The sequence below is a fragment of the Grampus griseus genome (assembly GCF_964374135.1).
Source record: "Grampus griseus genome assembly, chromosome: 10".
Classification (NCBI taxonomy): Eukaryota; Metazoa; Chordata; class Mammalia; order Artiodactyla; family Delphinidae; genus Grampus; species Grampus griseus.
In genome coordinates, this window is record NC_139004.1 from 39,391,556 (window position 1) to 39,414,911 (window position 23,356).

The 23,356-nt window shown below is 59.0% G+C and overlaps 1 protein-coding gene across 4 annotated transcripts in view; it reads left to right on the top strand.

Moving 5' to 3' along the window:
* GRM4 (glutamate metabotropic receptor 4) overlaps positions 1–23,114 on the top strand; it is a gene marked incomplete at both ends in the record, with an annotated part of 118,105 nt that extends 94,991 nt beyond the window's left edge. For 3 of the 4 annotated variants that reach the window (XM_082663640.1, XM_082663637.1, XM_082663639.1), the window contains 5 exons: positions 6,793–6,993; positions 7,184–7,320; positions 8,844–9,779; positions 16,735–16,981; positions 23,065–23,114. In XM_082663640.1, the coding sequence (XP_082519766.1) occupies positions 6,793–6,993; positions 7,184–7,320; positions 8,844–9,779; positions 16,735–16,981; positions 23,065–23,114 (1,571 nt within the window). Of the gene's footprint in view, positions 1–6,792; positions 7,042–7,183; positions 7,321–8,843; positions 9,780–16,734; positions 16,982–23,064 lie in introns of all 4 variants that reach the window. The other variant, XM_082663638.1, reaches the window with a different exon arrangement.
* Between the last annotated feature and the right edge of the window lie 242 nt (positions 23,115–23,356).

The following is a 23,356-nucleotide window of genomic DNA, read 5'->3' on the forward strand; positions in this document are numbered from 1 at the left end:
TCTTCCCCTCCCCGCCCCCGAGAGGGTGACCGTTACGGGCCCCCACCCCTAACCCCCCAAGACACTGGGGCTGGCTCAGGGTTCCCCAGGACGGGAGTTGGCGGAGAGCTGTGGCGGAGTTTGGTGGAACAGATCTAGGGGTGGGGGCACCAGGCTGAGTTGTTTAGAGGTGCCCTACCCGGAAAGGAGGGGGAGCCTGCTCTGTGACTTCTGGGGATGCCGGGGTGGTGGAGCCTGGCCTCCGGAGTAGGACTCGGGGACCCTCAGAAAGACCTGCGTGTTCCAGGGAGGTGATGAGGAGAATGGCTCAACCACAGGCAGAGTCAGGAAAGAGGGGGACTGGCCAGGAACCCAGGTGGCAGCTTCCTCCCCCATCTGAGTGTCAGTGGGCGCTGACCTGGGCCCCTGTCCGTGGGGTGGGCACCCCACGCTCATCTTTTGGGGGTCTGGGAAGACCCAGCACGTGCCGGGCTGCAGACAGGTTGGAGGGGCGGCCCAGGGCTGGGGTGGAGGCCTCCAGGGGTGGGGAGTTTTCCGCGGGGAAGTGTTAGGGAGGAGAGGAAAACGGAGGCTTAGAGAGCACTACGTATAAGGCATGATGCTGCGTGTTTTACGTCTGCACCTCCTTGAATCCTCTCAGTGGCCCCTCAAGGTAAGTGTTATTACCCTGGATTTACATCTGGGGGACGTAAATTTTACTTGACCAGGGTCATATGGCTGGTCCAGGGCAGAACCACGCACTACAGCTCTCCCTGGGGGTGGGGCATCCTAAGACCCTCTTATCCTGCTCCCTGGAAGTTTGCACAAGGGATGAAAACCGGTGTGTATGTTTGTGCATTTGTATGTAGGTGCAAGTTTATATGTGTGTAGATGTGTGTGGTATGTCCACACACCTACGCCGATTACACGTGTGGACTTGAACCTGTGGGTGTGTTGCCCCAGGTCCCCTCGGCGCTCCCCAGCCCTGCTTTGCCAATGGAGTTAATGTCCCCGGGGGGAGTCTGCAGCCTGAGACTGGTGGGAGTGGGGCTACTTATCCCCTCAGATGGGGCAGCCCTGAGTCATAGGCCACACAGTTTTCTAGAGCCCCCCACGGGGTTGAGCCTCACACCTGGCGTTAGTGTCTTCCCATCCCTTCCCGTCTCTGCCTCGCTTCCTCACCCCCAATTTGTGCTTCCAGCCATCACCTCCCAGATGAAACACTTGCACTCATATCCTTGTCAGGACCTGCTCGTGGGGCTCCTCAGCGACAGTGAATCTGAATGACCACGTGCTTGTGGGAGTGTCATGCTCCTTGTGTAGCTGTGTATTGGGTTGGCCAAAAAGTTTGTTCGGGTTTCCGTAAGATGTTACAAAAACCCAAACGAGGGACTTCCCTGATGGGCCAGTGGTTAAGACGTCGCCTTCCAGTGCAGGAGGTGTAGGTTCGATCCCTGGTCGGGGAGCTAAGACCCCACATGCCTCGCGCCAAAAAACCAAAACATAAAAACAGAAGCAATATTGTAACAAATTCAATGAAGACTTTTAAAATGGTCCACATCAAAAAAAAAAAAAAAATCTTAAAAAAAGCCCAAACGAACTTTTGGTCAACCCAATATATAGAGTATGTGTTTATATGGACACTTATGTTTCTACATGTTTGAACATAGATGCGTGCATAGGGATGCATATAAATGCATGCAGGTTTGTGTGTTGCTACTTTATATGTGTAGATGTGAAAATACGGGGGTGTATTTGTGGCTGATTTTGTATACCTTTATGTGAGGGAGTGTGTGTGCGTGTACACATGAGCCTAGAACTCAGGAGGATTGCGGCTGGGTGGGGTGAGTAGTTGTGGAGAGGCGAGCAGGGAGACAGGGAGGAACTCTGATTATTTCAACCTTGAAAACTCATTTCAATTACAATTTACAACCTGCAGACAAAGGCTGCAGTCACCGTAGTAACCACAGCTGCGGGGGGGGGGGGGGGGGGGGTTGATGGAGAAAGTCCTCTCCCGGATGGTTCCGGGGCTGGCTGTCATCCGTGGCTAAGCCGAACACATCTCCGGCTCACTGTGCCTTGGGACACAATTAGGACATCCTCAAACTGTTGCTGCTGTCATCGTTGCCATGTGTCTGGAATTTATCTCCTCTAGGAGCTCTCGGAAATGTGTGTCTTGTTTCCTGCCAGAACTGTGGTTCCCCTGTCTGGGCCTGGGGGTCCCAACCACCCATGAAAGGGGATCCTCTGACCCCCCGCTTCCCTCCATGGCCATCTGCCTCCTCCGGCCCTGGAGACAGGGATCCTTAGCTCCTGGTTAGGCCTGGCCAGACAATTGGGGCAAGGCCTGAGCCCCAGAGAAGGGGGAAGGCAGGTCGGGGCTGGATGGAGGGAGAAGGAGGCAGACAGTTCAGGGTGGTGGAAATTCTTTGGGAGCCAGAGAGATCCAGGTTCAAATCCCAGCCACTCACCAGCCAGGCCAATCCCCAGGTGGGTAGGAACACCAGCTGGGAGCCAGGATTCCCTCAAGACTCTGGGTACCTTACTCGACCACCTGCAAATCTCAGTTACCTCCTCTGTGACGGGGGCCAGTCTGGCCTACGTCCCAGAGGCTCGGGGAAGAGGAGGCACCAGCCATGCTGCAGGGTTATTTGCTGAAGAGTCGAGGGTGTGCAGAGAGCTGCACGGGTTATGGGCACAGCTTCCGACGTGCAGCACAGCATGTCTGGACCTTGTTTGACTTGTGTTTGTGATCCCTTCCCCCTCCCCCAAAGGGAGCACACTTAGGCTGTGTCATTGTTGCTTCCTGTGGGGCTCGGGGGAAGTGCCCTTAGAGTTTGAAGGGCGTGTGTGTGTGTGTGTGTGTGTGTGTGTGTGTGTGTGTGTGTGTGTAGGGGGTCACACTCAAGGCCCGCCGCTCCCTTTGCAGGGCACCTCACTGCCCTGTTATCTCATTTGTACTTGGGGGCAGACTTGAGACAAAAGTCAAGGACGTGAAAGTGTGTTGGGAAGTCTCTAGAAGTCCATGGCTGGCGCCATGACAGCTCTGGGGTGGAGACCCCAAAGGCGCGGCGCTCAAGGCTGCTGACAGCCCACAGCCCGCAGGACCCCACAGCCCTTCCCACGGGAGCCTCCCCAGGCACAGGTGGGCTCCCCTGGTGAGGACCTCCTGTGGGGTCATCTGTATTCCAGTGCCGGTGCAGGTGGCTTCGTGACCCCGGTGAGAGCACGTGGTCCTGGACCTGAGTGGCCCAGGGATGGATGCTTCAGCTGGACACTGAGGAGGGACCCCTGGGAAGATAGGGAGAGGAGGGGGCTGAGGGCAGCTCAGCCAGGGTCCCTTAGCCTGGTGTGTCCTTGGCCTTGGGATAGAGCTGCTGCTTCTCTGCAGTGGCTGCAGCCTCCCCCTCCATCCTGGTTAATAATTCAGTCTCTCATCCTTAGGAAATGAGAGCGTGATGGGAGCTTTGGGAGCATGGAGCAGCGGGATACAGAGGTCAGGACCTGGGGGCTGGGGGTGATGGTGGGGTCTGGGGCTGGGGCCTTCCATGCAACCCTGCCCCAGGCCCGTCTGTCACCCTTCGGGGACAGGATTGTCCCTTGCGCTTCTCTCCTGGCTCTCAGAAGCTGGGATCAGTAGCCTTGAGTAAGAGGGCAGGCTGCTGAGGCTGGAGAACTTGCCTCTCCTGTCCATCCATCTCTGTTTGTGCCATGGCCTAGAGAGAGCTTTGCCTGTTAGCAAAGCTCTGCTCTCCCAGGAGCTCCGAGGCAGGCAGGGCTTAGAACTCTTTGTACCCTTGTGTTTAACAAACTTCTGCAGCACCTGGCAAGTACCAGGCCCCTCTTTATGACCCGTTGTGAATATAAACCCATTTATCCTCATAGGGACCCTATCTCGACCTATGAGGTAAGTACCATCATTATCCTCATTTTGCAGATGAGGAAACTGAAGCCCGATAGATGAGGTGGCAGGTCCAAGGTCACAGCTAGAGTACAGGGTAGAGCTGGGGTTTCAGCCCAGACATTCTTGTGTGAATGAAGTGTAGTGGGTAGCCAGGGGCTTAGCTGACCCCTGGGAGAGCCAGGTGAGCCCCCTTGAAGACTACCCTGTCTCCAGCCCCAAGGCCACGCCGTAAAAGCTGTGGGCTCTTTCTGGACCCAGCAGTGCCCCCAGAGCCAACTGGGCATCTGCCCCTAAACTGTCCAGTCTGTGTACTGGGGACCTTTGATCTCTGACCCTGAGGTTGGGGTACTGGAGTCAGTTTCTGACCTTGGTCACAGAGTCTTGGTGGCCAAGACAAGGATATGAGATGAGCCATCAGCTCCGTGGGAGCCCTGGGCGGCAGGGCACAGTGGCCATACATTGGCTGAAAATAGAGGAATCTAGGGGGTGATCTGTGGATCCCTGGGGCCTCAACCTGACCCCCCACATGACAGACATGGGACACCCAGGCCCATGGCCCATGGGGTGGGACACAGGTGCAGCCATTCACTCTGCTGGCCGCTGGGGAATTACTTCTGTAAGGTGCAGCACCAGCCCTCTAGCAGGGAGGCATGGGTGTGTGTGTGTGAGTGTGTGTATGTGTGTGTGTGTGTGTGTGTGTGTGTGTGTGTGTGTGTGTGTGTGTGTGTGTATGAGGGTAAATTTCATTGTCCTGGCCTTGAGGGAGGAGGCTGCAGGCCATGCTGTACGCAGGGGCTGTGGGAGAGGAAGCTGGGGTTCCCTAGCACTCTCCCTTCCTCTCCTCTGCCATCCTCCGGCCCCTGTGTCCTCACCTCAGAGCCCCTGCCCCATCCCGCCCCCCACTTTCCTGCCGTCCCCCTGCAGTCAGGCTCTTACAATCTCTCAGGTGTAGTGTGGTACACAGGCTGGGAGCTGGAGCACCTGGTCAAATCCAGCTCTTTGTGGTCCTGGAATGCCAGTGAGCTTTTCTGTGCCTCAGTTTTTCCATCTCTATAATGGGGATAATTACTCACCTCATAGCACTGTTCTGAGTATTCAATGACTTAATATATACATAAAGGGCTTAGAAGAGTGCCCGACACAGAGTGGATGCTCCATAGAAGTTAGCAATCCTTGGGGATTCCCTGGTGGCGCAGTGGTTGAGAGTCCGCCTGCCGACGCAGCGGACACGGGTTCGTGCCCTGGTCCGGGAAGATCCCACATGCCGCGGAGCGGCTGAGCCCGTGAGCCATGACCGCTGAGCCTGCGCGTCCGGAGCCTGTGCTCTGCAACGGGAGAGGCCACAATAGTGAGAGGCCCGCATACTGCAAAAAAAAAAAAAAAGAATCCACCTGCCAATGCAGGGGACATGTGTTCGATCCCTGGTCTGGGAAGATCCCACATGCGGAGCAACTAAGCCCGTGTGCCACAACTACTAAGCCTGTGAGCCACAACTACTGAGCCCGCGTACCACAACTACTGAAGCTCATATACCCTAGAGCCCATGCGCCAAAACTGCTGAGCCCACACGCTGCAACTATTGAAGCCCACGCGCTCTAGCCCGCATGCTGCAACTACTGAGCCCACGTGCTGCAACTACCAAAGCCCACGTGCCTAGAGCCCGTGCTCTGCAGCAAGCGAAGCCACCACAGTGAGAAGCCTGTGCACCGCAACGAAGAGTAGCCTCTGCTTGCCACAACTAGAGAAAGCCCATGTGTAGCCACGAAGACCCAATGCAGCCAAAAATAAATTTAAAGTTTAAAAAAAAGTAAACAAGAGCAAGTTAAAAAAAAAAAAAAAGAAGTTAGCAGTCCTTATTCTTCATCATCATTATTACCCAGGGCCCAAGCCAGGAGCTCCTCCTCCTCCAGAAAGCTTTCCTGGCCTGCTCTGGCCCCGGGACCTCTGTAGCCCACCTTAGAAACCCTCTATTCTGACCACTTAAACATAATAACAATGTGGCTTAGTCAGCTACTCTGTGCCACGTGTTTTCTGTTATCTCATCTCATTCAAGCCTCACAGCACTTCTGTGAGGCAGGATGATGATCTTTTTACCAAGAGGACATCGAGACCTCCGGCAGGCAAAGAGTTTGCACAGGGCCCAGAGCAGAGGGGTTGGGTGTGGCCAGAGCCCAGGGGGTGAGGATGGGAGGTCACAGTGCCCTAGGGAGCCACTGCTGTTTGCAGTGAGAAGGGGGTGAGTGGGGTGGGTTCCCCATTTTGCAAAGCTCACTCACCGTGGCTAATGGGGGGATGTTACTGACATGGGGGAGGAGTGGATGGGGATGATGGTGCCTTCTGGTGTCTGGGGCATCTGGAAGTCACTGAGGGCATCTGGTGTCCTGAATCTTGAGGGACCTGTGGCAGGTCTCTCACCCTCTCTGGGCCTCAGTTTCCCCACCCATACCCTGTGCTGGGGCTACCCATGAGTGAGCTGCTGTAGGGCACCACTGCCCTCATGGACAGTCACAGCTCCTGCCTGTGTGAGGGCCAGCTGCTCCCGTGTTTGGTCCAAGCCAGGCTGGGGGAGGGCAGGCAAGCACCACGGCCACAGGGAGACCCGCAGGCTCACTGCCCTCCAAGGGTGATGGGGACAAGGGAGCCTGCCCTGGCTGTTCTGGGGCCTTAGGGCACAGGGTCCAGCGGTACAGTAGTGAGGGCAGCAGACCTCAGGACCATTCCCCGGGCCCTCCACAAGACCATCTCCTGGGGTGATGGAGCGAGCACTGGGCCAGGGGCCCGGAGACCTAGGTGTGCCCAGGTGGGCTCTCTGGGCCCCAGGGCACACCGAGGTATGCTGTGGTTCCCACCATACACCTGTGAGGATGGTGGGCCTCATGGGCGCCCCCACTCTGAATATTTCGTTGCAGGCCGTGAGCGCATTGGGCAGGACTCGGCGTACGAGCAGGAGGGGAAGGTGCAGTTTGTGATCGACGCCGTGTACGCCATGGGCCACGCGCTGCACGCCATGCACCGTGACCTGTGTCCGGGCCGCGTGGGGCTCTGCCCGCGCATGGACCCTGTGGACGGCACCCAGTTGCTCAAGTACATCCGCAGCGTCAATTTCTCAGGTGGGGGCACCACCCAACCCTGGGGAAGGGGTCCTGGGGCTCCATGGGGTGGGAGTGCGCGGGGGTCTCTTCAGATGCTTCCAAGGGGTTCCATACAGAGGTGTCTCTGCCCTGGGCTCACGATCCTTCCTGACTCTGGGTGAAGGCTCAGCAAAGAAGCTGAGCGTGTGACCCCCACGGGCCCCCGCAGGCATCGCGGGGAACCCTGTGACCTTCAATGAGAACGGAGACGCACCTGGGCGCTATGACATCTACCAGTACCAGCTACGCAACGGCTCTGCCGAGTACAAGGTCATCGGCTCCTGGACTGACCACCTGCACCTCAGAGTAAGCACCTGGCGGGAGGGCAGCGAGGGGTCCCGGGGGGCTAGGCGGCGGAGAGAGGCCACCTCAACCCAGGGAGGGGAGGCCAAGGGGAGGCAGCCGCCGACTAGCCCTGCCCCCCGGGTTTGCTGCTGCCAACTTGGGGCTTCCTTCCATGCCCCACCCTAGACCTCAGAGGGCCCTGAGCCCCCCAACCCTGAAACAGAAGAACAGGGTGGCTGGGCTTCTGCTGCCCTTCCTGCCCCTGCCCTTTCCCTTGGCCTGGGGTCTTCTTGCCTGCTGCCCCTTCGCAGGGCAAGAACTCTGGATAGATGAAGTCACGCTGGAGTTCAGGGGCTCAAAGTTTTGGGGGGGTTCAGGGGGGAAAGAGGTGAGGAAGGGGAGGGCTGTGTCTGGACAGAGGAGGACGACGTCTTAAGGCAAAGAGCACAGCCTGCTGTTCTCTAAGCATGAACTCTCCTAAGAGCCACTTTTGTTGTTGTTGTTTTTTTTTTTTTTTTGCGGTACACGGGCCTCTCACTGTTGTGGCCTCTCCCGTTGCGGAGCACAGGCTCCGGACGCGCAGGCTCAGCGGCCACGGCTCATGGGCCCAGCCGCTTCGCGGCATGTGGGATCCTCCCGGACCGGGGCACGAACCCGTGTCCCCTGCATCGGCGGGTGGACTCCCAACCACTGCGCCACCAGGGGAGCCCAGAGCCACTTATTTAGAACTGATGCTTTGAATACAGCTCCCAAGTGTAGTCAGTTTCCCTTTGCCCAGTGCCTGGAGCTCTATGGGGCTCTCGCTTACTTTCCAGAACTTTGTGACACATTCAGTAGGGTGTGCCAGCTCCTATCGCCTCTTAGCTTGCAGCAGTTATGTCTTCAGAGACATGTAACAGTGACTAGCACTCATTTAGAGCAAGATGCAAAGAAACGCTAACCTGTGGGCACACATTAGTGGTCCTGTGATTGAATCTTTATTCGTTGTTCTCTTCTGAACCCAAGTCCCTGTGCCGCCTGGAGGAGGCCCGGTGGGCTGAGCCATAGCACGTTTCTTCTTGAGGGTGCACAGGAGTCACCTGCGGGGTCTTGTTGAAACTCAGATTCTGTGTCAGTGGGTCTGGGGTGGACCAAAATTTCCATTTCCAACAAGCTCCTGGGTGATGCTGATGTGGCCGGTCTGGGGACCACTTTGCATAGCAAGGCCTCATGGGGCGGGGAGTCGGGACTGCTGAGTCCTCTCCACTCTGCCATGTGACCCTAGGTTGTCACTGCCGGTCTCTGGGCGTTTCTCCATACGACCCTTGGGAGTTTTGTATTCGAGCAGGATCCCCCGTGGTCGGCTGGGTCTGGAGCCTGCCCCGGGGAGCTTATTTAAATGCAGCTGTTGGGTTCAGCTGACCCTGGCAGGGCCCGGGCAGCTGGATTTTACCCATCTAACTAAAATCACTAACTAAGTGATTCAGATTGGTGCCACCAGTGGGGCGGTCCAGGGCACTTGGCGGCATGTCCTGAGGCCCTCTCCTCTGCACTGTTGTTGCCAGATAGAGCGGATGCACTGGCCAGGGAGCGGGCAGCAGCTGCCCCGCTCCATCTGCAGCCTGCCCTGTCAGCCAGGTGAGCGGAAGAAGACGGTGAAGGGCATGCCCTGCTGCTGGCACTGCGAGCCCTGCACGGGGTACCAGTACCAGGTGGACCGCTACACCTGCAAGACATGTCCCTACGACATGCGGCCCACAGAGAACCGCACGGGCTGCCAGCCCATCCCCATCATCAAGCTTGAGTGGGGCTCACCCTGGGCCGTGCTGCCCCTCTTCCTGGCTGTGGTGGGCATCGCGGCCACGCTCTTCGTGGTGGTCACCTTCGTGCGCTACAACGACACGCCCATCGTCAAGGCCTCGGGCCGCGAGCTGAGTTACGTGCTGCTGGCGGGCATCTTCCTGTGCTACGCCACCACCTTCCTCATGATCGCCGAGCCCGACCTGGGTACCTGCTCTCTGCGCCGGATCTTCCTGGGGCTCGGCATGAGCATCAGCTATGCGGCCCTGCTCACCAAGACCAACCGCATCTACCGCATCTTCGAGCAGGGCAAGCGGTCGGTCAGCGCCCCGCGCTTCATCAGCCCCGCCTCGCAGCTGGCCATAACCTTCAGCCTCATCTCCCTGCAGCTGCTGGGCATCTGCGTGTGGTTTGTAGTGGACCCCTCCCATTCGGTGGTGGACTTCCAGGACCAGCGGACGCTCGACCCCCGCTTCGCCAGGGGCGTGCTCAAGTGTGACATCTCGGACCTGTCGCTCATCTGCCTGCTGGGCTACAGCATGCTGCTCATGGTCACGTGCACCGTGTACGCCATCAAGACGCGCGGAGTGCCTGAGACCTTCAATGAGGCCAAGCCCATCGGCTTCACCATGTACACCACCTGCATCGTCTGGCTCGCCTTTATCCCCATCTTCTTTGGTACCTCGCAGTCGGCTGACAAGGTGAGTGGCAGGGGCTGGGGGTGGGTGAGGGCGGCAAGCAGGGGGCAGCCTCCTGGGGCTAGTTGGCCTCTCACCTTGCTCTGGAAGTGCCTTCATTCCTGCCTCATTCTGTCTTCTCTCCGTCTCAGGTTTCTCTCCAGGTTCTGGGTTTCTCTCCTCTCTCTCTCCCTTTCTCTTCTCCTGCCTCCTCTCTCCGCCCCCCACCACCTTCCGCTGCCTCATCTCTCTCCTTCCCGCTGCTTCCCACCCTCTCTCTACCCTCCGCCTCTCCTCTCTCCCTCTCCTCTCTCTTTCCCTATCTCTCCATCCCTGCCTCTCCCGCCCCACCTTTTCCCCCTCCCCATCTCCTTCCCACCTTCCTCTCTCCTCTCTGCCAGCCTGGGATGCTGCCCCCGCTTTCATTCTTGTTTTTGGCTGTGCCACGTGTCTTGTGGGATCTCAGTTCCCTAACCAGGGATCAAACCCCGGGCCCTCGGCAGTGAGAGCGTGGAGTCCTAACCACTGGACCGCCAGGGAATTCCCCATTCTTTTCTATACGCTCCCTTACCTCTCTCCCTACTCAGCCCATCTTCCTTTCTGTCCACTCCTCCTTTCTTCCTCCTCTCTCCACCCTCTTCTCTGCCCTTGCAGGATCCCCATGGGTCCCCGAGGTGGGTGATGTATTGGGCACTCGCTCCCTCTCTCCCTGGCCCCAAGCCACCCCAAAGGCCAGGTGGGGATACCTGGCAGCATCAGCTGAGGGTCCACCCTCCACTGGCTGGAGCTGCCGATGAGCTGCCTCTTGCTGGCTCTGTCAGGCCATCCTGCCAGCCTGGCCTGAGGGTCTAGATACACCCCAAGGGCCCCGTGGACTCTGCCCACATCACTGCCCCAGTGCTGCCTGGGTGCTGGGGGGTTTTATCTTGAAGGATTGGGAGTCACTGAAGTCAGAGGCCAGAGATAGGGAGAATCAGAGGGCCCGAGGAGCCCAGCTCTGTGTCTGACTGTGGGATCCTGGGCAAGCCAGCTGGCCTCTCTGTTTCAGTTTCTTCATCAACGATTGGGGCTATGACCCTCCCTCTGCAGGCCTTACAGGTGTTGTAACAATCACACAACATGAGGGGTGTAAAAGCCGTTTACCCACTGTGAGGAGGCTGGGGCTGGGGAGGAGGGTGGAGGGGACGAGGTCAAGGGGCAGACAGAGCATATGGTGTAGGACCCAGAGGCTGTGAGAAGGTTGGTGGCTTTTACCGGGAGTGAGAAGCGAGCCACTGTGGGGTTCTGAGCAGGGAGGGATGCGTTGGGACATAGGTTTAAAAGGATCCCTCTGGCTGCTGGGTGGAGCCCTGCTGGAGGTGGTTGTAATGATCCCGAAGAGAGCTGCTGGCAGCAGGAGTGGTGAGGTGCGGGGGATTCCTGCTGTGTCAGGGGGTGGCGCTGGCTGGGTTTCCGATGGAGTGCATGTGGGATGAGAGGCGCAGGGGGGAGTCAGAATGACTCCACAGTCGTTGGTGTGAGCGATGGGAAGGAAAGAGTGTCTGCACTGGGGTGGGGGGGTGCGGGGCGGGGTAGAGACGGCAGCGGAGCCTATAGGGGGCGGAGATCCGGAAGTCCTCTGGAGGTGCTGCGTTTGGGATGCCCGTGAGACGTCCAAGGGCAGCTGTTGAGTCAGTGGTTGACTATGTGAGTCTGGGGTTCAGGGACGAGGGCTGGCTTAGATCTGTACCTGGGGGAGTCGCCATCCTGTGGGCAGCACTTAAAGAGTGAGCCTGGGTGTGAGCTCCAGTAGAGATGCCTGGCCTCAGTGAGGCGGCCGTCAAAGCACCCACGAGGGCTGCTTGTCTTGGGTTAGGCACTTCACCTGTGGTCAGCAGACACCACAACAGTGGGCTCGGGTGGATTCACCATCCCTGCTTACAGGTGAGCACGGGGAGGCACAGAGAGGTGAAGTGACTTGTCTAAGGTCACACAGCCAGCAGGAGGCACGGCTGGACTGCTTGAACCTACTCTGTCTAACTCAGGAGCCCCTCCCAAGCCCACACCACTCCCTGCAGCTCTGGGGCACCTCTCCCCCTGGGCCTTCCTTGGTAGGTGCCCACCCCTTCTCCAGCAGCTCCTCAAGTGCAGGAGCTGCGCCCTCCACCCCAAATCCCTTGGGTCTGGTGCAGAGAGGCCTGTGGCCTGTCTTCCAGTGGTGACCCAGCAGGCTGGGGGTTCTGAGAAGCAGACCTTGAGGTTGGCAGTGAGCGCCCCGAGGTCTGAGACCAGACCTGGCTCCAGGCCACCCTGCACACTTGAGCCAAAGCCACTGCCACTGAGGAGCAGCTCGCACGGTGGGCTGGGTCTCCACCCCCAGCAGGCCAGCGAGAGGCCTTCCCCGCTGAGGGCAGGTGCAGGCAGAGGCCCGCACGCCCCGCAGCGCCCAGGGGGCCCATGGAGCCATCAGGGGAGGCCGCCCACGCCCCAGGAAGCTGGCAGCTTGAGACATTACCCTCAACAATCCCAGGAGGCCCCTTCCCTCGCCTCCTCAGGGTGTAAAGGTGCACAGCCAGGTGGCTGACAGCATGGTGGTTCAGGCCCTTGCTCTGCCTTCCCATAACTTCCCCTGGCTGCCTGCCAGCACGCTGCTCCCAGTACGGTCCCTGTCATCCTGGTACCACACCCTCCCACCTCCAGGCGCTGGGGCCCAGCCCCCCTCTCGGCACCCTCCCCCCGTCTCTCCAGGCCACCCCACCTGCCTCTGATTTCTCCCTTTTTAGGAGGCTCCTCTCAGTACAGATTATGAAAAGGAGCCTCTGAGATGATCTCCTCTGAGGCCCATAGAGGGCGAGGGACCTGCCCAGGGTCGCAAAGCAGGCTGGCCCACACCAGCGTATGGTCCTGAGACCCAGCTCTGCCCCTGATGGCGTCAACATGGGATACGCCCCCTCCTTCTCAGGGCTTCTGAATGAGGCGAGGGTGGGGAGGGGAGCTCTGAAGTCCCTCCAGTTCAGACCACCAGGCTTCTTAGAGGCTCAGGCAACCCTGGGGCTCTATCTGTGCTGTGTCATGTCTGAGCTACAAACAGCCCCAGTGACTGCCGGGTCCTGGGTGCTAGTGTGTGTGTGTGTGTGTGTGTGTGTGTGTGTGTGTGTGTGTAGATGGAGTGGAGTGGGGCTACTATGGGGAGTTGTGTTATGGGTACAGAAGTGTGTGTAGAGAATGTGTGTGTGCCTTTCTGTGCATACTGAGCCGTGGATGGGCTGTGTGTGTGTGTGTGTGTGTGTGTGTGTGTGTGTGTGTGCAGATTGAGTGGGGATGGACAGGTGTGCCCTGAGGGGTCATGGCTGCTAGGATGTATTTGGGTGTACAGATTAACTGTGTGTGCTCAGCAGTGTATGTGCAGATGTTTGAGTGTAGGTGTGTGTGTGCACAGGTGTATGTGTGTGTTCAAGTATGTGTGCAGGTGTGTTGAGTGCCTCTGTGTGTGTGCACACGTGTGTGTACCCAGGTACATGAAGGGGTGTGTGTGTGTGAGAGCCCAGGTGTATCTGAGTCAGGTGGGAGTGTGCGGCTGGGAGTTCAGGTGTGTGTGTGTGAATGCAGAGGCGCATGGGTACATAAGTGTGGATGTGTGAGCATCTATGCGTGCCCTGGTGTGTGCGCACGCGTGCTTGCAACCCCGCCTGTCCCTCAGGCTGCAGGTGGCGCCGAGCGAAGCTGTCCATGTTGCTCTGGCGAGCAGGTGACCGGATCTCCCACGTTGGCCTGGATTTCCAGGGCTCACCCGCGTAGCCGCGTGCCGTTACCCTGAGCTGACTGGGGCATCGTCTCTCCACCGGTTGGGGTAACTGCTCAGCCAGGCTGGGGCGGGCCGTGGCCTCAGAGGCCGGCCAGGTTGTGGGGAAGGTCATTTGTCTGGTTTGTTAGACTGAGGATCTCAGGACCCACCAGGGTCAGCCTGGGCAGAAACACGAAGCCGGCGGACTCCTCCGTGCCCCCCACCAGACCGAGCACAAAACAGGAACTTCATTGTCCACCTCCACAGCAGCTCCTTTCTTTGCCTTTTGCCCCACCCCAGGTGACCTCTGTCCTCTTCCATCAAGCCCAGCTCTGACAACCTGCTTCACTCTGGGGAGCAGCGACTCGTGACGCTAAGGCAGGATTCCTTGCAGAGGACGGAGTGTAGCAAGGGCCTGACCAAAGTCCAAGAGGGGAGCAGGCAGGGTGGCAGTTCAGGCTGGAGGATGGGTGGATGGGAGAGAAGGTGAAATCACATCCTGGAAGCCGCCTCTTACTCTGCATCCGTGCGACACCTGCATCTGCGCCTGGGCCCCATCCCTGTAGGCTAGAGGTTTCAGAGGACCACTGCTTCTCTGACAGGGTTAACACACTACCACCTCCTGGTGATGACATGCACCTTCACCCCAGGGGGCCCAGAACAATGCTGGAGCCAGTAGTGGGGTGAGAACTCCAGACCCTGGGGCAAGGAGAGGGGCTGGGGGTGCGCAGCCCCACTTCTGTGCACAGGGCCAGCCGCCCCCAGCCTGGGCATGGCTAGAGGAGCCCCCATGAGGGCCCATGCTGGCGGGGAGGGGCCCCCGCTGGGGGGGGCAGCTTTGTCCAAGTTTGATCTCTTTACACCCCTCCTTGTATTTTGTGTGCAGAAAGGCTCCTAGGCTGAAAAACAGATTAGAACAGAGCCCCGAGGCCTGTGCTCGGGGCTGGCTCCATGGTTTTCAGGGTCAGGAGCCAAATGAAAACGAAGGCCCCTTGTTCAAAAATTATTCAGGATTCAAGCTGGCGGCCGCAAGGTGTTAAACCGAGCGTGCGTGCCCACGGAGCGGACTCTGCCTATATTGGTGGAGGGGGTTCAGCATCCCTCAGTGAGTCAGGGCAGAGTGAAATCTGGAACCCAGCCCCCTGACCCCCATATAGGGCTGTGTCCCCTGCAGGCCTCGCTCTGCCCAGAGAGGGTACTTGACCCCTGTCCCACCATCCCCATATTGGCCCAACCATACCTCCTTCCCATCAACAAGTTGGGGGCAAAAGACCTAAGATGGACATCTGCCCTGGAAATACACCCTTATACTCAAGAACCCCCAGTGCAAAAGGAGAGACACCCCTGCCCTCAGGAACCCCCAGTCTAATGAGGGAGACACATTTGTCCCCACGGGACCCCCAGTCCATAGTGAAGACCCAGATAACAAGCCCGTCCTTGCTTAGCCCAGATTTCCACTGTCTTCTCCAAGGGCCTGTTATGATATCCTGGAGACTGTCCCCCTTCACTCCTTCCTCCCTGGCCCGCCGTGCCATCCAGGGGGTGGGAGAGGTGGCCAGCACCCTCCTACTGGCTTGTCATGACCTCTCCCGGTCCACATGCCGGGCGGCAGCACTGTGCCTGTTGGTGAGAGTGTGGGTTGCGTGTGAGGACAGAGGGGTGTGTGCTCACTAGGAAACAAGCTCTCATTTCCCCAGGCCTGTGACATTTTCTGAATGGTGGCAAGTGAAACAGCCTCTCTACACTCCCAGCCTCCTTCCCCCACACCCTGCTCTGGTGCCCTGTACGTTTCATGTGGCCTCACAGTCTGCACTTGGGTAGCCTCATGGTTTGGGTGAGGTCGGTGCTATTATCCCATTGCGCTGTTGAGAAAACTGAGGGCCGGAGAGGGGATGAGACTTCCTCAGTGTCACACACCTCTCTCCTCTCAGACCCTAGAGCTTCTCCAGCCCCTCTCCCAAAGGAGACCCGGGGAAGAGTGGCTGGGATGAAGGCCTTCAGATCCAGGTCATGAGGTATTTATGAGAGGGGCGAGAGATGGGGAGGAATGTGAGAATGGGAGGACCTGGCCCCTCCTTTCGGGAGACTTCCAGATGAGCTCAGGGCTCCTGTGACCTCAGGAGGCAAGTCCAGACCTCGGTCCCCCACTTCTGGACTGGGTGCAAGGAGTGAAGGCTATCATGGGGGATTGGCTAGAGCTGAGAGTCAGGGAGAGCTTCCTGGAGGAGGTGGTACATTAGCCAGGCCCCTGGGGAGGGGCCCAGGCCCAGAAACGGCAGATCTGGGGGCAGAGCATTTCCTGCTTTCCCATACCCAGACCTGGGGCCCACAGCCTGGGCTTCCCCTGGCCCCACCCTGGCTGAGGGGGCCAGAGGGGCAGCTGAGGCCTGGAGGACCCAGAGGGAGGGAGGAGGTGGGGAGGGCATCCCAGGCGAGGGTGGTGGGAATTGTTGGGCCCTGCCTGGAAGGCCCCACTATTGAAGAATGGATTACCCGACACCGAGATTAATGGACTTTCATTTGGCTAAACATCTGTCAACGTTAGTGCTGGTGAGTGAGCGTGAAATGAGCTTTGACTGGGCTGCCGTCAGTGGATCACGGTCAGGCCACAGCTCCTGTGCCAGCGGCCTGCTCTGCACAGGGTGGCGTGTCGGGGGGCAGTCACTGAATGGGGGGCCTGGCCAAGGGGCTGTGCCACGGCCACTGGGAGTTACTACAAGGCACCGGCACATGTTTATCTCACTCCCAGCCCTGTGCAGGGGGCGCTTCCCCCAAGGAGGGTCAGCTGTCCCCTGAGGGCCCCTCCCCAGGGGCCTCTACCCAATAGCACATAACAGTGGTGAACACTTCTGTGCACTGACCATGTGCCAAATATTATTTTACATGTTTTTGCCATTTATTAAGTCATTTCAAACTCACAACAGCCCTATGAGGAAAGGGCTAGAATTATCATGCCCATATTATACCCGAGGAAACTGAGGCCCAAGGATGTGACTTGTCCCAGACCACACAGTGACAGTGGTGAGCCCGGCTGAATCCAGGGAGAGTTCTGGTCTAAAGTCCCAGCTCTGTACCACAACTCCCTTCTGCCAGCGGGACACAGGGCGGTCCCCGGGTTTGTACCCCACTGTGTCTGTCTAGGGCGTGGGCTTCAGACAGGGCCCCCGAGAGGCCGGGGCGGAGCCCGCCCTGACACCGCCCCCGGCCCGCCCCCAGCTGTACATCCAGACGACGACGCTGACGGTCTCGGTGAGTCTGAGCGCCTCGGTGTCCCTGGGGATGCTCTACATGCCCAAGGTCTACATCATCCTCTTCCACCCGGAGCAGAACGTGCCCAAGCGCAAGCGCAGCCTCAAAGCCGTCGTCACCGCCGCCACCATGTCCAACAAGTTCACGCAGAAGGGCAGCTTCCGGCCCAACGGCGAGGCCAAGTCCGAGCTCTGCGAGAACCTGGAAGCTCCAGGTGAGTGCCTGGCCCCAGTCCTCTCCCCCTGGGCCCGCCCAGGCCCCGTCCCCTTCCTGGAGAAGGTCAGCCCCCCCCCAAGTCTGGACCAATGAGGGCACTGGGAGAGCCCTGAGACCGCGGGTGAGCCGTCCCCACCCAGAGGCGAGGCTTGAGGCTCTAGCTTGGCCCCCTCTGCCCCACTCTGTCTGGGTAGTGGGGTCTCTCCAGGTCCCGCTCCACACACCCCCTGCTCGCTCTAGCCTCTCCTTTCCAGGGATCCCTGCCTACCTAGGGAGAGGCGGGGGGTGGGGTGGGGGGGTGTTGGGGGGGCCTCGGTTCAGGCACAGTGACCTGAGACTTCGGGATTTCTCTGCCCTGGAGTCCGCATCTGGGCCTGTGCCCTTTCAGTCTCCCTGGGGAAGGGATCGTCTGGAGGGCCGCTGCTCTGGGGCCCTTTGGTAGCCTGGGAGCTGTGGCCCTGGTGCCAGAGCAGTTGAAACCCCTCGGCTGGCTTTGCCCACCCGCCCCCTGGCAGGACCCTGAGAGATGGGGACTCAGGATACGGGCCCTGGGATGGGTAAGTAAGGGCTGGGGCCGGGAGGAGGGCCCGCAGAGCTGTGGTTCTCAGGGGGGTGTCCAAGGAGACCTCAGCTGTAGAGGGTTGTGCTTTGAGAGGGCTGGGGGAGGATGTGGGACCCTTAGCATCTGAGGGGCAGACCCAAAGCCTGTGCAGGACTTGGTCCCTCAGTGGTTGAGGGATGTGTACAGGAGGGAGCAGGGCCACCATCTTTGCTTACCTTCCTGTGCCCCCTGGAGCCAGCCCACAGTGTGACGAGAAGGGACAGAGAGGAGAGAGGGGCAGGGCATGTGAGGGGCAGGTTAGGCCTTGGGGGACCAGTAACAGTGGTGACCATTTCTTGAACCCCAGCTGTGGGCCACACCTGCCAGGAATCAGTTTTCATTTTCCCAGCAACCTTGAAAGCAGTGATCTTTAATTTTTTGCTGCTACAGGTGAGGAAAGGGAGGCTCAGAAAGGTGAGGGACTCACCCAGGCCACACAGCAGCAGGTGGTATCCCCGCTGCCTCTGAGCAGAGACCGAGGCCTCCAACCTGTGGGCTGGGCCTCCATGGGCCTCTGGTTGCTCCCAGGTAGACAGGGTTGAGGGGTTGCTATGGTCACCCTGCCCCACTGCACACCTGACTCCCTCCCTGGACACCCTGTAAGTGTCCAAATGGTTAACATGGCAGCTCCTGCTGCCTCCCCGCTCTCTGATAGTCTTGGGGGGCTTCCGTTGGTGGGGGAGGAGGAGAAGAGCCCCTCTCCCCAGGAGAGTTTCAGATCCTGGTGGCACCTGGGGTTAGCACTCTGCTTTCTCCCTCTAGTACTGGGGGAAAGGCCAGAAGTGGACACTGTTGGTGGCAGCAGGAGGGACATTGGTGAACATAGGCTCCAGAGGGGAGCCCCTTTGTCACCCACCAAGAGATCAGGAGAAACAGGAGACCTCCCCTCGCAGGTGTGTTTGGACGGGGACAGCCCCTCTTACAGGCTCCCCGCGCTGGGGCTCTGGGTGAAGCATCTTCCATTCTCAACATCATTCCCACGTGTAGAAGGAGTATCAGCCGTGCAAAGGAGGGAAGTAGCTTCCCACATCCAGGCAGGATTTTTCACTCCCCAGAGCTCCCTCCCCTGTGAGTGATCTTCACAGCAGTCCTGTGAGGCCCGGATTGGGCTGGATCCCCAGCTGAGGCCCAGAGAGGGTGAGTGACTCTCCTGAAGTCACATGGCAAGGTGGTGGCTGGCTGGCCCCACCCAGTGTCTTTCCCTTGACCCTGACTTCATATGGCCTCCCTCTGTCTCTGTGCTGAGCAGTGTACCTGGCTTCCAGCACCACCACCCCCCCTTTGATGGACACCCCTGATGACTCTGTTGGCCACACCCTCCACCAGATGACATCTGGTTCTCTCCAGTCCTGCTCTTCCTCCCAGAGCACCAGCTTCCCTGTACCTACAGCCTGGGGCTCCCTTCAGATGCCAGGTGGGCCCTCTACTTGCGACGGGAAGGGACAGTGTCTTTGTGGGCCTCCCCATCTCTGGCCTTTCGCGTCCACGCAGATGTGCAGAAACCCCCACTGCCGCCCCTGACCAGGCCCTTCTATCCTAGGCACGGACCCCTCGCCACTCCCTGCCCCAAGCTCCTGACTTAGATTTCCTCCTTCCCACGGAGACTCGCCCTTGCTGGGTCCCATCCCTCCAGGCCCTACTCTGCTCCAGGGCTCATGAGACTGAGTGGGACATCAGCCCTCTGGAGACCATGGGTATCTAACAGGAGATAGCACCCTGACCCCAGAGGGTGGCCCTCATGGTGCTGTGACAGGCCAGAGGGTACCACAGGGACAGGGCTGTCACAGAGAGCGCTGATGTCGCCTCACTGACACTGTTGCCTCTGCCTCTGCTCAGACTGGTCACCTGGGGACAGGGGACAAGGAGGGGTGTGCAGGCGAGGGGAGACCCAGCCTTCCCAGCCCCTGCTTCCTGTGAGGGAAGGGTGAGAGCTGCCCCTCCCCATGGCCCCCTGCACTGAGGACCAGAGGCCAGTGCCCCTTGCCCCCACCGTCTCAGCTCGGTGACAACAGGGGCCGTGGAGGCGCTGGGCAGGAGCTGGGTGATCAATTCTGGGAACAGCCAGATGGAGGGGGTGTGAGCGGGAGGTGCAGGGAGGTGTCACTCCCGTGGAGCAGGGACATTTTTCACTCTGTCCCTGGCAGGCCACGTATCTTTAAACAAACAACAGAATAAATAATTCAGGGACGCGATTGCAGGCAGATTAGGCAAGGAAACATGGGGCCGACAAATGGGGGCTGACAGCTCGTGCCTGCCGCTGCCCAGCTAATTGTTATCTGAGGCGGTGGGGACTGAAAGCCAGCAGGCAGGGCCTGTCGTGGGTGAGGGATGGATTGGGGCCCTCTGCCCACACCCTCCCCCTCCCCGCATGCTGAGGCTGCCCCTGGGGTGTCGCTGTCCCCATCCTGTCCTCATCACTTGTTATTCAGCCCTGCCCCTTCGCCTACCATTCTGCAGGGTTTAGAGAGTATTTCTAGCCGTGCCGCGGCTGAGAGCAGCTAAGGGTTTACGATCACCCCATCTTACATGAGCGAGCTGAGGCTCCGAGAGGTTCAATTTGTTAGAAAGGCCGCGTGGCAGGTGCTGAGATCCCCTACGCCAGTGAGGGCAGGGCTGGACCTCAAGTGTCCTGACTCTTGGCCGGAACTCTTCCTTTTGAGCCTCACAGCTCCTGGGGGCCCCGGGCAGAATCATTGCTCCCATTTTCCAGACGGTCAGACTGAGGCTCTGCTGAAGGACTCTGGGGCTCCTAGCTTATAGCTGAGGGCCCAGTGTGCTTCTAGGTTCTGAAACCTACAGATTGGGTTTTTTAGAGGAGGCAGCTCTGGTGTTTCAGGGAGAAGAGGGGCCCAGCTGTCCCTCACCTCCCTGCCACTTTCTCTCGTCCCTACCGCTCTCAGTGCCGCTACGGCCACCCTCAGGCTCCCGTTTCCCTGCAGTCAGTGGAGATTTTGCCACTGCTGCTGAGGTTTTCCTTCACCTCTGAGCCAGGAGCTGCTGACAGGTTTACAGGTTTAGAAACTCAATAATTATCAGTTCACCCAAGGGGTGATGGAGCCCTGGGGAATTGATTCTCACCAGCCTGGCCTGCGGGCCTGTGATTCACAGAGCCAGCTGCCGGCTCTTTTTCTGGTGGTGCGGGAGAGAGTGGGGTGGAGAGGTGGGGGTGGCCAAAGCCCCACAGGAAAAGAAGTCTAGGCACAAAGGGCTACTCCCCTCCTGCTACTGGCAGGGAGACCACAGCCTCGCAGGACAGGGGAGGAGCTGCTTGAAGTCACAGAGGGAGGCTGAGGCCCTGGTCTCCAGAGGCTGGTCTGCGCTGGTCTCCCACCTTCCGCCTCCTTTTCAGCACCTTCTGCCACCCCCAGGTCCCAGCCTCCTGTCGCTCAGCTCTCTTCCCCTGGTGCCCCCCAGCCCAGGCCCCTCCTTAATGGTGCCCGGTCTGTGCTCCTTCTCCCCTCTTGGTCCTCCAGCATCCTGGAGGGACCTGGGCCATTTTAGAAATGAAGGTGGGCATTCTTCACAAACTGTAAGGCGCTGTGCTGTGTCCTTAATGTTGTCTTGTGTGTCGTGGGCACCATTTCCTTCCAGTAGCACCTGTCCAGATGGCACCTAAAACGTGAAACTTCCCTGCCCAGTGACTGTTCATCTTCCGCTTGAATATTTCTGCTGACAGGGAACATTTCAGCTCACCTACCGCACAAAGCGACCCACTCCACCCTCAGCTCAGGCCAGGAGAGAGTTCTTCCTTTAGCTGAGCTGCACTCTGACCCTCATGCCTCCGCACTGGTCCCATGGTGTCCCCTCTGCTCACCCCACCCCGGCAACTTTGCTTCTTCCCACAATCGGGGGACCCTCTGAGAGGGTGACACAGCAGTCCTACCTGTATGAGTGGGCTTCTAGTTACGCTGGTGTGACAAAGAGGCCCCAGGACAGAGTGGCTCAAATCAGACAGATGTTTGTTTCTTTCTGATAGCGTAGTGCATGGGGAATGGGCAGGTGCAGGGACCCGGGTTCCTTCCATTTTGTCATTTCATCAGCTCCGAGAGGGTTGTCCTCATCATCGTGGCCGAGGCTGGTTGACCTCATATGTCTGTTCTGGCCCTGGAAGGGAAAAGAGAGGAAGTACAGGGGAAACAGTCTATTTTAATCAGATGACATGGAAGCTTCACACAGCCCTTGACACTTGTCACTAACAGGAATGTAGTCACACAGGGGCACGTGGGGCTGCAAGGGAGTCTGGGAAATGCGGTCCTTAACTTGGCAGTGAAAAATGGGGAAAGAGGGTTGGGGGTGTTCAGCGTGCAGCCCACCACACTGCTCCCCTCCGTGTCACCTTCTCCAGGCAGACACCCCTGGCTGCACCTGGCAGATGTACCCTCTTCTCTGAGCTGTCAGGATCCTGATGGAGTCAAGGCAGTTTTATGGCCAAGGGCACCAGCGCTTTCCCCCGTCTAGTCTTCTCTCTCAGCACCAGCAGACCAGCCTCAGTTACTCTCACTGAGCTGTCCCCAGGCCACAGAGGGAGACCCTGAACCCTGGCAGGACAGGACAAAAACCAGGACCTGGCTGGACTCCTCACCCCTCTGGCCTCAGCTCAATTGTTAAGTGGGGGTGCTGCTCATCTGACCTCCTTGCGAGGCTGCCGTGAGGCGTGAACCCCGGCGGGGTGGAGGTGGGGGCACTCGTGCTGCCCAGGGGAGCTGACGTTGTCACCTGGCTGTGGTGGGGAAGGGAGACACCCAGAGAGGCAACCCTGGTCCCAGTGCGGATGAGCAGGGGCCAGGGTGTTGGGTGCAGATAAGAGAGGCTCAAGACTGAGGGGAGTCAGGACACCCAGAAATGGGAAACGTGGCTGCACGGAGGCCTGAGGGGCCCTGGAGGACTTCCGTTTCCCTTGGGCATGGGGAGAGGGCCGAATCAGTCATACGCCTCAGTTTCTAGCCTCGCAAGACTCCTCTCTGCTTCCATTATTTATCTCCTCTGTCCCTATTTTCCACTCACTTCCGCTAGGCTGCCATCTACGTATATTCTTCACACGTGCTCTTCCAGAGTGTGTGTTGAACTTCTGAAAAACTCCCCCTTGATTATACTTGAAGACTGTATATCACAAATAAAAACGATTCTATTAAAGTGTGGTGGAGTCAGGAGGTGGCAGGGACTCTGTGGGGTGTGACACTCACAGAGGGTTGGGGTCGGGAGGCAGTGCTCCTAGAGGGACAAAGTGAAGAGGGAAGGGCCCTCCCGGCCAGCAGCCCAGGTGTGGGCGTGGGTGGGATGAGTCTGGGGGAAGCGATGCGAGGGGCGGGGTGGGACCCTGCTCCGGTCTGGCGATGGGTAGGTGGGCAAGCTGCGGGCCATGGGGACGCACACAGTTCAGGGGTCCGAACTTGATGCGTGGGCAGGGCCACACCCCTGTGGAAGGGGCGTTGGAAGAAGACAGTTCCTGACTCCTTCTCCCCCCGTCTCTCTCCTTCCAGCGCTGGCCACCAAACAGACCTACGTCGCCTACACCAACCATGCAATCTAGCTAGGCCACCGGAGCTGCACAGGAGGAGCAGAACAGACCCTTGTGGATGGTGCATCGGGCCAGGGCCCCCCACCGCTGCAGGGGGGCCCAGCTGATGTCCTAACTGCCCGTGGACACCCACGGACGTGGCTTGGTGCTGAAGATAGCACAGCCCCCAGCGGTCACTGTTGGGCTGCCTGGGCAAGCCGGGCTGGTGACAGGAGGAGGATGAGGGGCTGGGGAAGCTTCAGGCCACCCCAAGA